The sequence below is a fragment of the Anas acuta genome, chromosome Z, assembly GCF_963932015.1.
Source record: "Anas acuta chromosome Z, bAnaAcu1.1, whole genome shotgun sequence".
Taxonomy (NCBI): Eukaryota; Metazoa; Chordata; class Aves; order Anseriformes; family Anatidae; genus Anas; species Anas acuta.
In genome coordinates, this window is record NC_089017.1 from 59,295,055 (window position 1) to 59,314,071 (window position 19,017).

General features: G+C 36.7%; 1 protein-coding gene across 1 annotated transcript in view; it reads right to left on the reverse strand.

The window, feature by feature from the left end:
- PRDM6 (PR/SET domain 6) overlaps positions 1–19,017 on the reverse strand; it is a 76,892-nt gene that overhangs the window by 49,343 nt on the left and 8,532 nt on the right. Inside the window, exon 2 of the mRNA XM_068667195.1 lies at positions 18,670–18,977. Coding sequence (XP_068523296.1) covers positions 18,670–18,977 — 308 coding nt within the window. The remainder of the gene's footprint in view (positions 1–18,669; positions 18,978–19,017) is intronic.

Consider the following 19,017-nt stretch of genomic DNA (forward strand, 5'->3'; position numbering starts at 1 on the left):
AAAAAAAAAAAAAAAAAAAAAAAAAAAGAGAGAGAGAGAGAGAGAGAAGCAAATCAAGTAATGATTCTGGAACATGGTTAAGGCAAGTTAAAGGAAGAAAGGGGAAGAGAGAAGTTCCCAGATATGTGAAGGAGGCTCTTGGCTTGCACTTAGAAACAGAGTTATAAGCACTTTTCCTTGCCAAAACAGACTTGGAAGTATATAACAAAAGAAGAGCGGGGGAGCAGAGGGGGTGGGGATGGAACTAGCAGTATTTCATCTCAGAAAATCCTCAAACCTTCTTTCTGTAATGTGAATAAAGTTTTCCTAGACCTTTCCTTGTTTTCCTAGACCTGATTCAAGGGGAGGGTTTCCAAAGATCCACTGGGCATAGGAATAACTCCCACCAGAACTGAATCATCATAGCCTGTCTCCTTCAGAAAGAGGGATTCCAAAGGTAACATAAGTTGTTCTCAAGTTCCTCTACTCATGGTGACAAGAAAACCAACACTATCAGCTCTTCAGCACAACATCTCAGGACAGCTCATGTCCAGCAGTCACCTTGTGTTTCTCATTGTCAATATTCCTGATTCCTGCTTTTTCACTTTGCTTGGATATAGCTCTTGCTTTCCCAGGCTTTATTTGCCCATTCTTTCTTTTTCATTTTCACACATGCTTCTATTTTCTCAGGCTTTCCATCCTAGCATCCATTCTGCTTTACAAATGTACATATTCCTTTCTAAAACATAGTGGATATCAGCATAGAGTATTTGGATACTTCAACAATTTGATATGAACATGGCACATCTGAGTAAACTGTATTTTGTTCCTCTAAAACTCATCTTCTTTACCCATACTCTTCATGATTTCTTTTGTTGCATTGAAATGACTGCATGTTAGTTTTATGTTGGAACAGGAAGAGGTCTCTTTTATTTCTGGGGCACATGACTTCAAGGTGCTTAAAAAAAAACAGGTAATAAAAATGGAACGAGATTCTAGTATATTAAGTCATCTTAGCCCTTATCCCATTTCATGAGAATACAATCCACTAATAAAACAATAAAGATGGGAAAATGTTATGGAATCCTTCAGTGTATGAGATTGGGGTTCAGTTTTATGTAGGTAACACTCTTACAGTTACATTTGGATTTGCAACGCACATCTGTAATGAGAACTAGATTGGCACCATTTAATTTCAAACAGTAGTTTTTTCTTCATATTTACAAAGAAAAATAAAATACATACAAATGGTGTTCAAATAAATATATCTGATACCCTCAAAAAGCTAATTCTGATTTAGTATATTTATAGCAAAATTGTGTAGTATTTTGTATGTGTTATATAGCCTCATTTGTTAAAAATATATATATAATTAATAATTGACAAGCCCAATTGAAAAATCTGCAGTGTTACTGGATAAACCACCCAAGTAGTTAAATCAATTTCTTTCTGTTTAATTTTGCTATTTGTTTTTCTATCTGAGCTGCCAATTTTTTAACATATTAGAGAAGAAGTAGGAAAGTCTTTTTGATTGATAACAAGCTCAGATTTTTGTGTCAGATCAGTACAGATTTTTTTCAAAGTAAGAATTCTGTATGTTGCTCTTACATTCTTAGACAATTATTCTACAAAAATTATTTAAATGCTCTTTTTTTAGCTGCTTTGACAAGAACACCAAAACAGTTCACATCACCCTTGACCCGCAGGGTGTACATCATCTTGTCAACATATAAACAAACACATGATGGGCTGTATTTTAATAGATTCTGTAAATATCAAGATCCAATTCATCAAAAGGTTTGCCAAAGTGACAGCCGTGGGGGTTGCAGTGTATGGTTGCATTCAGTGTTGTTGCAATAGGAACATTGTAAGAAAATTAAGAGCTACTGTTCCTCTTTCCTATTACTGTTTTTTTGCAGCTCTGGGTTAAGCTGCAGTCTGTACATGCCAATTCATGCATAAGGGAAATATGCAGACTTCCGGGCAGAAGCCACATGGCTGGCTTTTGTAATAATCCCTCTCCTCTCTCCCCGTCTTTATCAGTCAATTCCTCTGATGTGCTGCACTCTGTCAGAAAAGGAGGCTGAGAGGAATTTATAAGCACAGAAACTCTTACTGAGGAGACTGAGCAGAGCTCAGTTTTGATAAGGTTTACACAGGCATTGTAACTTCTCTTGGTCGGCTTCATAGCTTCATGGATTTTAAAGCCAGAAGTGATTTCTTCATCATCTACTGCAGACTATACTTCATAGCCCATTATATTTTGTCTGCGAAAAGGCACAGAAAAAGGAGAGGACTGGTGTACTATGGGCATGGGGCATTCGATGTCCCCATAATGGGAGGGGACTCTAAGGAAAGAATTGACACCATGACCACCCCTGAAGCTGCAGAGATCATAACAAACCTGCAAGATCAGTGGCAGTCAGCCCAGGGTACAAATATACTAGCTGTGAAACAAAAAGACAGTTTTTCTTGAAACACCTCAAACCACTGTCCCTGGCCCAATCTCTGTGGCCAATCTCTGGCCTCACTGAAAAGAAAAGAGAAAGCGGAGTACACTTGGACATCTGAGAAAAGAAATTTCCAGCAAGTACCCCATTAAAAATGCAAACTATGAGACCTGATTAGACTTCTTATGCAACATGCAATGAGGGAGATGCAGGCAGTCTTGCTCTCCTCATCAGCAGCCTTGGAGATAAAAAAAGGGCTCAGTTTGACAAGCTGTGAAGGCAAAGTCTCAGATTATCCAGCCCAGAGCAACAGAACTCTAAAAGACACATCTAACAACCTTTTAAAGAGTCAAAGTTACCTGCCTCATTGAGATATTACTAAGTTCAACTGCTGCGAAAATATAATCACCTTCTAGGAGACATATTTTGCTTAATTTCAGTTTTTAGCTGTGGAATTTTGTCTATTCCTTTCTTACCCATTGGAAAGGAAGCTCATTATCCACCATTTTTTCCCATATCTAAGTATCCATCCAAAGAAATTGTCAACTCTCAACCTTTTCTTCAATGAACAGAACGTATTAAACTCCATTAAGTTGTTTTTTTGTTTGTTTGTTTTTGTTTTGTTTTGTTTTCCAGAACATGACCACTTCCACAGCCACCCTGTGCTCTCTTTTGTTTTCCCACAGTTCTCTAGTTGTGGTTCGTAGGCATAATGTAATTCTTCAAAGATATTTCAATCACACTATACTATTCATTTTATGCAATTCCTAGCTGTCATAAACCTCCTGCTGGAGAGGTAGATGCCATAGTGTTCATTGGGGAGGTCAAACACACTCTTTTTGTGTCTTTTTGGGTCAAACTAGGTCTCTCTTTTTTCTCCTCTGGTGCCTTTCTGACAGACTTCTCCAGGACACAAGTATAAGAGACTGATGTATAAATCTAAAATATTTGCCTTCTTTGAAACTCCTACCATTTCTATTTTCCTGGAATGAGGCATAACATAGGGTTGTTTTTATTCATTAGCAACTGCAATTACTGGGAAACATAGAATTTAAAAAGATTTTTTTAATTAATCAAAAAATGGAATGAGTAAACAATTTTAAAAATTGTCCAGAGTGGGTTCTGATATGCTATGTGGTTCAGAGCATCAGGCCATTCCAAAAACTACTGCTCACCTAAACTGTCACTGCTGCTTCTTGCCAGACTGTGATACAAGCCTAAAATTTAACAGTGGGATGAAGCTCTGTGGTCCTGATCTTGGAAGATATACCATGCCTTCTGTTATGTCCTCAACTCCACCAGTAAACTTGGAGAGGGTAAAGGAAAGCTTGGGATCATAGGGTGACATTGTGGTATGAGTTTACAGCACCCAGGCCTCCACTTGTACTACTTACAGCTGTCACAAACAGAAGTGAAGAATATTCCTACCCAAGTGATTGTAGCTATGTACAGCAATTGATTTTTTTTTCTTTTTGTTTAAATAGCAAAGATACTAGGACTTTTCAAGTCAGTAAATAATACGAAACTACGAAACTGTGTTATTACTGATTTAGCTTGTTTATATGTGCAAAACTGTACTATTATCAAACCATACAGTATAAGACCTCCTCCAGTACTTGCAATAGCATCATTTTCTCATGGTTTACTTAGAACCACTAAGAAGCCCTGTTGGTATTACTGTTAGGCTAAACCTCCTGCAGCTAAAGTCAGGGAAAGTCTAGCTAATCTTTAAGTCTTCAGAAAAATCTATCAAGGTGTTGGTCAAATAGTCACAAAAAGCTTGGCTAGCCAGCACTGGACAAAGCCATGCCAGAGGGCACAGAGATCCAGCTTACTCTAATCATAATAAACACTGCCTGGGCACAATGTACTCTCAGCCCACAGGCCAGTTAATCTCACCAGACTCAGTTCCTTTGGCACAGCACTGTCCTACCAGACACACTCCCACATGGCTTCCAGTCTTGCATCAGGTCAGCTTAGCTGACAGAGATAGCAAGCTTGTGCCCATTTCTCCCTGACCGTAGTTCACCCTTACTGTGGTATTGTATTTCCTAGTGCAACGCAAAGGACCCACTAAAGGATCTCTAAGAAAACCTTTGCATGTTCAAAAAGATTCACAAAGCTTCCTTTTGTCATATTTGCAAGTTTTGATACCTTACACTAGGTAAAATATTTAAATGAATCAACAACAGAGTAGGAAAAATCCAGGGCAGGAAACTATGAGAAGTCAGGGAGAATATTATTAATTCTGAACACCATCTTTTCTTAATAGTTTGACTTTCTGCAGGATACCCATAACTCACCATCAGAGAGAGGCAGCTCAAAAAGTGACTGCTAGATAGATAGATCAGCACTCTAATGCTCATGAGGCAAGTCTAGCTTGGCTTATGACAGAGTGCTGAAATTACCTGCAATCTCTGAGAACAAAGAGAAAGAATGGCAGCAATCTTCTACAAGAGACATAGCCTGAGAGCCTGGGCTCTTTCTCCAAACTCACTGATACTACATTGCCTTGCTATCTTATTCTCCATTATCTTCTTCAAATACATTGTTTTAGCAGCCTGCATCTGTTTGTTGCACCAATTTTCCCTATGATCTGAAGTTCCACTTTTTCAGCCTCCATAGATACGTGAATTTGTTGAGGAAAAGTGGAAGATAAGATACCTAGCTCTTTTATTTTTATGGTGAGACCATCAAAGAGTATGAAGGAGAGAGAAACTCAGTCAGACTTTCAGTTTATGGCAATCTGATCCTTGGGTACTTCACTACAAAGTCTTTCCTACTTAGTATTTCCTACACATCCTACCTATTATTCCTTTAAGAGATCTACCAAATAAACATCAAGGTGCAATGGCTGCCTCTAGCCTCATTTACATAAAGGAATGGAATTAACTAACAAAATATTAAAGTACACCCAGTCCAGCTTTGTCTGTGAAGGAGAAAACTTTCTTTTTTTTCACAGTTAATACAGGATGACAGCTAGAACTAGAAACGGATGCTCTCAACAGCAAACTTATGGCTAATGCTCCACATAAATTAAGATACCTTCTACACAGAAAGGAAATACCAAAATGCTTGCCTTCTTTGTACAAATCACTGAAATGAATGCAAAAATCATAAAAAGCATTTTAATATTTTTTTTTCTGTAATAGATAATAAAATTATAATAAAATAAATACAGTAATTAAAGAAGAAGTTATAAAACAAAAGTAAGAAAAAGTAAAAAGTAATAAACACTGTGGTGGTCTGTAACTTCACTAGGTTGGCCCTAATCATAAATTATTGCCAGGACATGGAATTGCCTTGTCTCAACTGTCAGCATAGCCAGCTGTTTTCTTCATGGGTACAGCAGTAAGTTTAAATTCTTGATGCCTGACACCCCTTAAAACAGATAATGTGAAGGTCCAACAGAGAAAGGAGCACTTTTCCTGAATTTCCCACCTACCAGTGGCTGGATGTGGGTGCAGTATGAAAGCTGTGCGCTGCCCAGTTTCAGAGAGGGATGAAGGCATTGTGTTTTCCTCTTCAGTAGCTATCATTGTTATTTCCAATTCTGATTGATCAAGTCCTGAGAGGTCTTGTTAGCTATTTCTGATCAAAAACACAGACGCTACTACATGCAGGCCATCGTGTGGGAGTGAATATCATAAAGTACATAAAGTATATGGGTGTGTGAGATTTCAGAAGAGATAAGTAATAATGTGGAAGAAACAGAGACTCAAGAAAGATGGATTAAGCAATGAAGACCCTAAAAAGTCCTTAAAGTGATCCAACTAAATAGTTGTTACATCTTTGAAAGGATGCCATCTGATTTGACCTGGCAGCAAACAATGAAATTGTACACAAAACAGTTTTTCAAAAGTAAGGGAAAACTCTGCTTCACACAATGAGGTTAATCTCCTCTGACACTATTGCCTCTGGGATGTGTCACTTTTGGGTAATTAGGGCATAAAAATTAACTTTTTATTAAATAAACAAAAACCCACAAAGGTTAAGAAAAGAGACAGACGAACGTAGCCTTTGGAGGAAAGGGAGGCTGTAGACCTCAGCCTGACCCTCAGCCATCTTTTGTTGGGAATGGCAGACCCCAAGGTCAAATAGCTACTCAGCCAGAGTTACTGTCTGAGCCCACCCAGGCTCAGATATATAGCCTACCCTAACATATGCTTCGCCATACGGCAGGCTACGGACACCCCTGAGCCCAGGCCACGTGCTTGCTGCTGGAGAACTCTCACAGATTGAAATTCACCAAACCCCTGGACCAGGGATGCAATAGGTACCATTCTTCACAAAAAGGGCAATAAATTAATATTCCTAAAAGACCACCTCTTCTTCCAGGTAACCTCCATGTGATCCTGGTTTGATCCGAAGAGAAAAGAGAAATAAATCCAGACAAGAAAACGTTGATGAGTATGTTTGAATATCAATACAGTACCTATTTTTTCCTAAAAATCTTACTGATTACTGTGTGATCTAAGGAAATGTCAATGTCCATCTTCACTTTGGTTGTTTGGGGAAAAAAAAAAAAAAAAAAAAAAGGCATGATAAACAGCCTCCTAAATTCCTTACCTGGCTTTTAGTTATGCTGAAAGATTTACGGCAAACAAAACTCTTCTTTGTTGGACCATGAAAAACAGATGAGGTTAAGTCCAGTGAAAAGTTTTGATCCCAACTCAGATATGGATCCCAACTCTAGCAAAATTCAGAGCCAGAGTATAGCAAGTTACAGGTTTCAGAGCAAGGAAAGCTAGGAAAGAGAACAATGCTAAAAACACAGATGAGGTCTTGGTTTGGCACACTTCACCAGCTGTCCCAAAAGGTTACAGCAGCATTAAGTAGAATTTTTAAGTCTGTGTATCTCTTTGTTAATTTTCATCAGAACTGGAGAAAAACTAACTTGCAACCTCCACTTTTTTTTTTTTTTCCATGAAAAAACATTTTGTGTGTGTGTATATATATATATATTTTTTCTGGAACATATCAATTTTGCTTAAGTGTTCTGGTTATATTATTGCATTAGTTAAAAACAAATAATTAAATCATTAAATGTCAATGTTTCTTTCTGAATTTTACAAATGCATGCCATCTAGAGGCACCTAACTAACCTATACACCAGCTTTCCTTCTCTGAAATGGAGAGTGGTCATACATCATGGAATTAAAGAATAAAATTAAAAAAAAATAAATATTTTTTCTTTGCTGTCAAATGTCAAGTCCTCAGAATGTTTGCTCTGAAAGCCAACCCTCTTTTTTTTTTTCTTTTGTTTTTTCACCACTTACAAGTAAGAAGTAAAACCACAGACACACACACACAAAACTTTCTTCTTGGAATGCAGAAACCAGAATTTTCATTTCTGACTAGCTCAAATTTCCATTCAAAAGTCAGACCACTTAACAGCTAATGCCATCAGCCACATACAAATATTTTGTGAGATTGTTTCACTACCATTTGCTAATTCTGGGCACAGTTTTTAGCAGCTGAACACAAGACACGATCTAGATATGAACAGTCATTGCTCCTAGGAAGACCACCTGATAGGATTTAAGTCATGTTTGGAACTAGCTCTCCTCTGTCTTTTTATGGAATGGATAGCTGACAATAGTAAATATAAGAGTCATTTACATGGAGGCAAGGTGGTTTAAATCGAAGTAACTGGCAATACTTAGCAACATGAAAAAAAAGTCTGTATGTTTAGTCCCATATGTATCAATATGAGCATATATCCATTAAGGCTTTCATCATGGTGTGCAAAGAGTTAGAAACCACTACGATATTCATGAGCATGGCATTCATGAGCATGATATTCAAAAGAACTAGACAATATCTATTCAGAATATCATCATCAATTAGTAGGCTTCCCCTCGCCCAAGAACTCAGCTGGAGGAGCCCCCATGAGAGCTGCCTGTTCACCAGGAGGTAACATGTCACTCACTGGCTTACTCCAACACTGACACTCCCACTTAGGTAACAGAAGTGCTGCTGCAGGTCACAGGCCTAGAAATCACTCAGATATTACAAAGCCAAGCAACAGACGTTCTCTATTGGGCCACCTAAAGTGGAATGCTGAAGATAGTGGTATCTTCCTACAGCACCCAGTTTAACATTCATTGTACAAAGGCATTGGGAACAGCTGCAGCAAAGTTTCACTAGCCTCCACTAGAGGCTATGACCTAACCATGACCAAAGTATGTTTGTTTGTTTTTTTAATGCCACTTAAGAATGTTCAGTGATACTGTGTTAGAATTGGACGTCAGTCACAAACAACGTGCAGACAGCCTGTGATCACCTCAAAACCAACACATTTGAGAATCCAAACTGGTAAAAACAGCCAGTTTAGGCAGTGAAACTGCAAGATTTAGACCAGACCTTAAATTTAGGTGATTAGCCTCACAGACAGTGTCACTGTTCATCACCGCTACAAAAATAAATAATGAAATGAAATATAAAATAAAATAAAATAAAATAAAATAAAATAAAATAAAATAAAATAAAATAAAATAAAATAAAATAAAATAAAATAAAATAAAATAAAATAAAATAAAATAAAATAAAATAAATAATGAAAATTTTATCGCAAAATTTATGTACGATGTAGAGTGGGTATCTTCTGCTATTTACCACATTACAGGTGAACAAATGTAATTTTTTGTCCACAGCTGTTGCTGCAGTCTTGCTGGTCACAATAAAACGAATTAACATAAAACCAAGGAAAAATCCATATTTTGGAAAAAGTGCACATTTCCAACTGGAAGTGAAGATGTGCTTTATTAGCAACTGTTCCTAAAAAAAAAGAAAAGAGTCCATCTCATTTTTTCCAAGTAATTGTGCATCTCATTTGTGTCCTGCTTTTACTGTAGCAACAGAGATGAGGACAGAGTTCAAGTCAACTTAAAGTAAAAATAAAATATAGAGAACAAAAAGGATTTTTTTATTATTATTTTTTGCTTTTACTTTGACTTCAATAGTAAGATCTTTTTATAAAATAGTGGCCTAAAAACATCAGTTGCCAATCCATCCTGATATAAAAGTTCTTTTGGCAGCTTGAAATACGCTAATAACCTGCCCTCTCTAGTGAATGTTGACATGACATCAGGCAAACAGTACATATAAGAAATTTAAAAAAAAAAAAAAAAAGGTCTTTGCACAATTGGAAGATTAGCCCAGGTAAAAGTCATGAAATCTGGCATTGCATACTTCATTCATTTTATACATGACACTTCATTTAACATACAATTTGTTTATTTATTTTTGTTTGTTTTCAGTTAGGACTGTAACGTATACTGAACTCATTTGATTCATTTAATTCTTCTGTTTCCAAATTCAGGACTGTTACAGGTGAATGACATGAAGAACAAAGCCTTCATATGGTCACAATTTCAGTAGGAATTCATGACAAAACCACTTTTCTCTACAATGTAGTTCCACAGATGAAATCAAAACATCTTTAGAAATGTCTTTATGTCACTGAAGTTTCTTGCTTATACACCAGCAGGTCTTTACGCAAAAAGTACTAGGCTGAATATCTGTTAAAATATGCAATTATATATTTATATATATATATATATCTTGATAAATCCATGCAACAAATATGTAGTACAAACTAAGAACTTATTACTTACATATTTTTTACAAGATATAATGATTTTTTTTATTTGATGCTTATAGTTATTTAACTAAATATCATGCACTACAGCACAGTCACTGTTAATGTAATCCTTTCTTTCTTCACAGTAAAATCCTTAATAATCCTTAATTATCCTTAATAAAAGTATACATACAGTATTCACACAAAATGTATTCATACAAGGGTATCTTCAAGTCAACTGTGCATTACTGTTACTGTACGTACAGTGGCAGACAACATGCAGGTGGCTCTGCACTTCTGAAAGAATGGTTGGCCTATCTTGGGAAAAAAAAAAAAATGATTTAAGAGTTGTGATTAAAGTGAAACTGTGTTATTCACTCATGCCTGAAGACCCCATTAAATCAAAGTTCCTGGTGACATCAATGGCTATCTTGTCTGAGCAAGGACTGATTAACAACTGCAGGATACTAGTCCTGGAAGTTCATGATCTGCATGAGGCCTGACACAAATTAGCTTGTTGCCAGCTGCAACTGAACCTCATCTACAGCGTGCAAAATAATCTTTTGTAATCACCTGCATTTTAAGCTTTAGTATCTGGAGGTTTTTACCATGTGCATATTGTTCATTTTCACACAGGTAGAAAGCAGTATGCTTTTGTGGTTGGCAGCTAGTGCTTGGCAGTTTTAGTGTATTTGTCTTAATATAGGAAAACTTCTAGAGTGTATTTGCTTTGTGACATAATGTCTTTATTATGTCTTGCAGAAATAATTGACCCAAATGAAGTTACTGTACACTATATCTATTGGTTAATTAGAACTTTAAGATGCAACAAATAAAACACATTATTGACTTTTAAATCTTCAATCAAATAAATATTTACAGCTGCAATTTGCCAAAATTATTTACCTTTCAATAATGGATCACAAAGAGAATGTGTACTACAGACTCAAATGAATGCCTTGACCATCAGCAAACAAATTACAAACAATAGAGAAAGAAAAAAAAAAAAAAAAAAGAGAGAGAGAGAGAGAAAGAACAGAAAAAAAAAATAAAATAAAATAATAAAAAGCTTTCCAGCTATCATTACCATCTATAAAGAGGTGATGTAGTTCTCCTTTAAACATATGTGATCTTCTGCATTAGTAGACTACTTGCATGCATAATTGACCTTGAGATGGAAAATAACCTAGTGGTAGAGTGTCTTTTCTTTTAGGGAACAATGAGAATAGATATTAGAGGACGTGCCTGTTGTCAATGATCATTGCTGAAATCTGCCTATACCACACTGGGACAATCAATTTTGTAAATGATTGCAATAATCAAGGAAATTGCCTAATTTATAAATCCTGGCATACAGCATTTTAATGGATTCCTAGATTTTAATGCTGATGCTTTCAAAGCCAAATGAATTGTTGTCTAAGCTGTCACTACACAAAATGATAAAAACATTCAGTCTTCTGGGTAACTACATCTCATGGATATTCAGACCATCAAGTACATAATCACTCATTAGTGAATCCTGTGATAGTTCCCAGTGGCAAAACAATATCAAAAAGCCACTGCTTCCCTGTGGAAAAGCCATCTCTGGAAATGAAGACTAAAACCAGTCTGGCATTACTGAACAATTATGTTAAAAAAATCCTAGTCCTCTTAGTCCAGATAAGACAGCACACTGGTTAGCTCTCTTCTTGGTATATTATAGGGTTTTGTTTTTTTCTCCCTCCACACATAAAGTAATCTTATTTCTTTAACCACCAGGCAGGTCCAACAACTTTTTGATCATGAGTCACACAAATACAGGCACCACTGATATAGAAGATGAACAAATGCAGGGCTTGGTGCCATGGCTAATACTGGTGTGTAATTCTCCCTAATCCGCACTCAGACTTGCTCTCCATACTTAAGCCCGTTCCAGAGATGTAGTTGTACACAGATTGCTATTCTCAGTTAAACCTTAAGCAATTGATTTCAGCCAATAGTGGGCTGCCAGTACTTTACTTACTGCTCAATCTCACTAACCTGACATTTATGGTGTACTGATTGGCCTCTGTCAGTGGTGGTGGTTGTAAATTCACTTTGAAAAGCTTTGTGTTAACAGCCTTCAACCAGGCTCTGAGACGAGTACGAGCAAGCAAGCTGACAATTGCTCGACCTCCTGCCCTTATTACAGTGAGTAAATCAGGCTTTGAGCCATTAGGCTGGAGCCTGAGGCCTACACAAAAAGGATTGACATGACTAAAGGTCAACCTCTGTCACACATGTGTAACAATTTGGATAATGGAATTCTGTAACTTATCTGAAAAAGGTGCCAAACACACAGGAGGAAAGTACACGCTAGACTGAATTTTCTAGCTTTTACGTTAAGCAGATACTTAAAAGTCTGTGTTTTAAAGCCAACGCATGTTTGATCCCATGAAATCCAAGGGAACGGCACATGTAAAGAAGTGACTGAGGCAGTTCTGCAAAATACTGAGCATCATCTCCATCCTGAAAAGGGCATGCTGCAGTTTTGACTTATCAAATCTATCACCGATATATTATTGGCATCAGGTATACCATATATTTTGGATATCCATATATCTCATTAAAATACTGCCTTTTTCATCCACATTCAATCAAAAGTCAATAGAAATAATTCACTGTTAATGGTATCATAAATTAAGAGTAATTTCATGCCTTACAGACTAGATTTTATCCAACAATGGAAATTGCATTTCCTAATAAGTTCAAATTAAAAGAGAGAGAGAGACAGAAAGAGAGAAGAAATGGTCAAATGTTTCCAGATTTTAGGTGATTGGATCACTTTTGTGTAAAAATGTAGTGGTCAAATAAGGATGGAAATGAGCTTTCATATTTGTGTTCCATGTCAGTATTTTTGTGCGTCATGTAATATAACCTACAAGGTGAGATCATATGCCATGGAAAAACAGTCATTGCATAATCTGGCCGTTTAAATAATATTGATTTTTGTTTTGTTTTGTTTTGGGTTGGGTTGGGTTGTTTTACTTTTGTTTGTTTGTTTTTAATTCATTACTGTTGTTGTTGTTATTGTTATTTTCCAATAATACTGTGTCCATGTGTATGTTTATTGCTGTCCTCAGAATTTTTGTTTTCAGTAACAATGTTGAGATTCTGGGGAAGAATACAACTCTCTTCTCCCTCCCCTCCCAAGTTTATTACAAACTTTCCTACATTAAATAGGAAGCCAAATTAGACTGTTTCTGTGGCACATGTTCTTAGGCTTACTTATCGGCTTGGGCATACAGTAAACACCTTTGTGTACATGGAATAAATGTACATGGAAGACACTGAGATAACTGAAGATAAGGCATCTTTTCAAATAGATAGGGTTTCTGAAAGAATCAACAAGTTTTAATTTTACCATCATAAGAATTATCAAATATAAACTATATTTTATATTTGGGATAAAAGTAACTTTAGATTGACACTAAGTAAGTTATCTATAGCTTACAAAAGTTATCTGGAAAGATGTGATAGTAACTGATCCAGAAATACTAATGTGGGCAAGCTGCTTTATAGCAGCTTAGCACAATTTTCTTGTAAGGTACATAAATTAAAGAAGCCGTTATGCTTCTAACAACTTTCAGCTCAGTAACCTACTGAACACAACACTAGGGACATTTCCAGTAGGCAGTATGTGCATTTGAAATCCATGTAAAATTAAAAATTAATGTGGATTTTTTTTTTAAATAGAAAACAATCGTGAAATTTGTATACCACACAAAATCTTCAGAAAATACAAAACAAAACAAGAGAATGGTGCCAGCTGTTAGTCTGCATAATTTAAGACATAATAGCAATATAGCTAAGGGTTTTTTCAAGCCAAAATTATTTGAATTTCATGAACATGACATATTTGAAACAGGCCTGACAAGCAGTCTAGAATACTAGATGATGGATTGCTGAGAAACATAATTTTCACTTTAATAGAACTGCGGCATGCACATAATTCTATCCCCTAGTGTTTTGCTGTAACAGTGAATTTAGTCCAAAACTACAGCCTTGAGAATTTGAATACAAATCTATCACTATAACTGGAATGAGTTCTTCATTTGAAAGGTAAGGATTCCCTCCGCAGATTAATTTGTACAAAAGTGCACAGCACTGCTGCACAGACTCTGGAAAGCATATGTCCCACCAAAATGCCTGTTCTAGGTCCGGATGAAGTCAAAGGCAGCATTTTCTTTGACTTCAGCTGGGACACAGGAAGGCCGATAAGTACCCACATGGTACTTTATTAAAATGACATGCATACTTTCTAGTAATGCCAGTTAATCCTATCCATTTAAGTGGAAAATTAGTAACATAGTTTTACCATTTTGTAATTACTAATGAACACCCTGATGTACATATATTTTGAACATCCCTGTAAAAGAAGAAAAACAAAACAAACAAAAAAAATTGGAAAATCATTTAAAAATAAATAACACTTAAATAAAATCAAGGTAAAATAAAGTATAGTAATGTATCTGACATTCTTGAACTATTCCAAGAAAAAGACTATTTGATCTGTGGCAATAAACAAACAAGCAACAACCAAAGACAAATAAAAATAAAAATAATAAAAATTAAAAAAAAAAAAAAAATGTTTATCAAGCAAATAAGGAGACTGAAAGATTCCATCTTCTGATGCATCTATCAGTAAAATTTTTCATCTAAATTATATTTTCAGGGGAAAAGACCATTTATGATTTAGCTATTTCCAGAATTCACAGTTTAAAGTTTGGAGCCTGAAAAAAATTGACTACTAAAATGTATATGCCTTTTAAACTTCTATATTTTATTCTAATAGATTTTTAAATGTATATCATATACATTCCTTAAGTCTACTCTTATTAAATTTTGATGTTAAACAGAAAGGGGAAACCATGTGCAACTAGATTAATTTATCTCCAGGGAATAAGGACACATTAATAATTGAGATAATGTTTTCATATATGTTGGAATCAAGTGTGCCTTTTCAATTCTTTATTAGAAAACACATTAGGGGAAAATTATCTCATTCTCATCAGTAAGACCTAATTGCTGAGAAAGTCTCTGTTTTCTTTGCAATAACAAAAGGATTGTTCTCATTACTTCAAAATGAAAAAAAAAAATAAAAATGAAATATTATCAAGCAGCGCTGGAATAAATGCCTGTATTACCAAAGAGAGTGTTTACTTAATACACCCAGTCCTGTTTTTGTTTTAAACAAATCAGAGTTTATTGTATTTTTATAAAATACAAGCAAACTCTGGATTGGATAAAAGTGGGCCAAAGGGGGGGAAAAAGAAAAAAAAAAAAAAGAAAAAAAGAAAAAAGAAAAAAAAACTACAACTGAAAATGACTAATATTTTTGGCTTTCTGAAGAACTGATCTTTCTGTAAGTTATAAAAAAATGATCTTGGCTGATTGCTAGAGAGCTCTATAATTTCCCATGAACACCCATAGGTGTCGAGGCCTGTTGTGAGGTAATGGAATGGTATGTAATTTACTCTGAATCGTTGTACGTTATGCTATATGGATTACATACAAAGCAAACATTGAGTGCACGGTGGGAACACTTGTGCAGACAGACTGAAGCATATTTCCATAGGGTTGAACTATACATCAAATGCAATGTTTCTGATGTTTCCCACAACAAAGAAAGTTAAACAGCCGCCAAATCAGTAACTGTGCTTAAAAGACTTTGCAATAGCCACTTTATTTATCTGGTGTACACTGAAAACAAAGAATTATAAATGAAAACAAACATCTATCAACTTTACTTTGCAATGTGGAGAAAAAAAATAATAATATTACAAAGCTGTTAGTGGTACTAAGAAAGATTCGTCTCCTCTACGAGGCACATCAAGACCCAATGTTGAATAACCGAACTGCGCACATACTTGTACTTGATTCTATCTTGAAAGGATTGGTTGAAAAGAACTGACTAGTCAAAACTTCATAAAGGGACAACAGTGGAACATTCCTTTAACGTTTGTGGTGATTTAGTCTATGTTCCTATACTATATAGAGTAAAAGTGTTATTTAAACGCATACTTTCTATTGCTTGTATTAATTTTCATAGGTCACCTTTGTAAACACCCACACACACTTTCTGCTTTCTTCTACTATATTTTCCTTTATTAAACATTTGTTCTCTGATAGAAAAAACATACTGAATTGAAAGTCAAAATAAAAGAAATGTCCAAAGCTTTATGTTTAGCTAATGCTTGGGATATGTTATTCTTTGCTAACAATTTTTGGCATTAGCAGAAATAATCTGAGACCATGACCCACAATAGCTCCCCCCTAAAAAAAAAAACGAATTTAATTTTTATTTTGAATATAACTCACTTAAAATAAACACACAGTCACTTTTGATAGCCAATGGGAAATCTCTGTTGTGTATTAGGAACAGACGAGCAATTCCACATAAAAACTCAGCTGACACCCACCGGTGACCTGAATCTGGCACATACATCAGCGCTGTGTCTCATTTTCACTTGACATCTTTTTCTTCTTTGCTTTTGGCTCTGCCCCTCCACCCCCATACTTCTTTGATTTCTTTAAAACAATTTAATCTGAAATTAGACTAAAAAATTCTTGCCTACAAAAAGAAAAAAAAATAAATTGTAACTTAACTTGCATAAAACTGATTTATATGGAATGAATTTTTAATTGATAATGTAAATATTTAAGGCTAACATAAAACTTTCTAACTCCATATATTTTAGCTAAAATTCAATGTTTTTTGTAAGCTGGTGATGTGGCAAGTTTATTTTATCATTGAACATTATGTTAATTAACATAGCCTAAAACACAAAACACCTGAGACATAATAAAGACTCCAAAGTCATTACAGAGTTTCATTAAAAAAAATAAATAAATAAATAAATAAATAAATAAATAAATAAATAAATAAACAAATAAGATTAAGAACATATCTTATAATCACCGCGGTTTCATAGAAATAGATTTAAGCCCGATTTATGAATATCTGGTATACAAGAGAAATACAATCTCCACTGAAAGCAGCAAAAACCTCCCAATAATTTCAAGTCATCCCATATTTTATGGAATACATTTAACTGCGCTCCAGGACTGATCTTTTACTCTTTAATGTGAAACTCTCTCACTGCAATGACTCCTGTGGGCAAATACTTTTAGACAAAGCCCCTGATGTGCTATTACTGTTTGTTTGCACATAGGAGATGCACAGGAGTTCCTATTAATGGAAACAGGTCACATATATCAGGTAACATGTGAAAACAGAACAGAATGATGAAAAGAGGTGATCATCAGTTCCAAAGAACTAACAACCTAAATATTCATGGATTTTCTGTGAGTACTGTATGAAAGAGTTGGCTCCACAACATCGAATATATTTTTAATATATATTCCTTTTTACTATATTTCCACTGCAGACAGCAAAAAGGCTCCTTGCATCTTCATGGGCTTCTTTCTGGGTTTCTAAACAGCCAGCATGTCCCTTTATTTTCTGGAGGCTCAGATTTGGTTTAGATGAGTAAATAACACCTGTAGATCTATGGATACATTTCTGCTTTCTCTCCATATCGTTACCCTTGAAATGGGCAGGAGCTGTGGCTCCAGAGAGGACTTAACAAAACTGACTCCTTCCAGCACAAAGCAAAGAAATGACAGGAAAGAATAGGTAGACGGGAGTCTGTTCTTATAAATTAGAATTACTGGCACACATAAGGATTGCACTTGTTCCTTGTTAATTATTGGATCTGTGTGTAAAATAAGCATATGTTGCATTTTCTTTCTAAATTAGCTTTCACAAGACATTGTCATTAGCATTTGTGTACAAACAATACTCAAGCGTGAAAATCTGGCGCTTCACTGTGTACACAGTCATGATCAGTAATAGCCATACATGTCCCCGTACAGCCAAAAGAATACAGTGGCCTCTTCTGCCAAACCACAGCAGATTATTTAGAGTTTGTCGCTAAGCAAGCCAAATTATCACAGCCTGGACGTTTTCGTATCAATTATCACTGTTGCTCCCTCCAAGATGGTGACAAATACAAAACAAAATGCCAGCGCAAACAGCTTTCGCACTCAGGCATCGAAAGCACCACTAGGGGAACTCATGGTCGGTGCATGACCAGAGCTGAGCTAAACTGAGAGCTAATCATGAACGGCAGGGCTGTGGACGAGGCTCCTGCGCTTCTCTCAGCCGCTCTGTTGGACTGCCAGGGAGCCAAGGCCGTGCTGCAGTGCAGCGCCTCAACCCGCACGCTGTGCTCAGACTGAGGGGATGCATGAAGCCAGGAATGCAACCCAGCGGCTCCTTCAGCCCTTGTCACACAGGCCAAAATATGAAGACCACTGTTTGTTGTAACCTTCAGCCGTCTCTGGCCGTGTCTCTGTGTGCCATAGCAGAGCATTGGCCATGATCTGCTCTTGCCACGTGAACCAGCTGGGGCCCTGAGGTGCCTGCCGGCCTCCTGGATACCCACAGCAGTTAGGGGCTCATGCTTGCCCTGGCTACACTTTCAAACCTGCTGTGTTAGCTTACTGACATTTTTGCCTCATGTTTTTGCTTTAGTTTCACCGTGTAACACTACACTAGTCCTACACGCAATTACACTCAACGTCTGTTTCAAAATAACCAAGTTTGACAAGGAAGGAAAGACAACGACTTACTTCCCAGAGATGCTGAGTGTTCCTGATGGCTCCCGCTTGGACCTTCTCTGGCAGGAGCAGGACTCCCTGGAAGGGCCCGATCCAGGTGCCCTGCTGGATCCTCTGCGCTGCACAGATGCCGTAGGCCAGGCCGGGCACCGTGCTGGTGCACAGGCACACCTCCCGCGGCAGGTCCCGCAGCCACTCGGGGATCTCGGGTGGAGGAGCCGCCGCCGCAGCACTGCTGGTGCCCACCAGGCGCCGCAGGGAGTGGAGGGGCCCGTGCATGGGGCACTCGCCGTTGCGGTTATCGGCGCACATGTCACACCCTGGGAGGCAGAGGGGAGAACGCTGTCAGCGCCAAGGTCA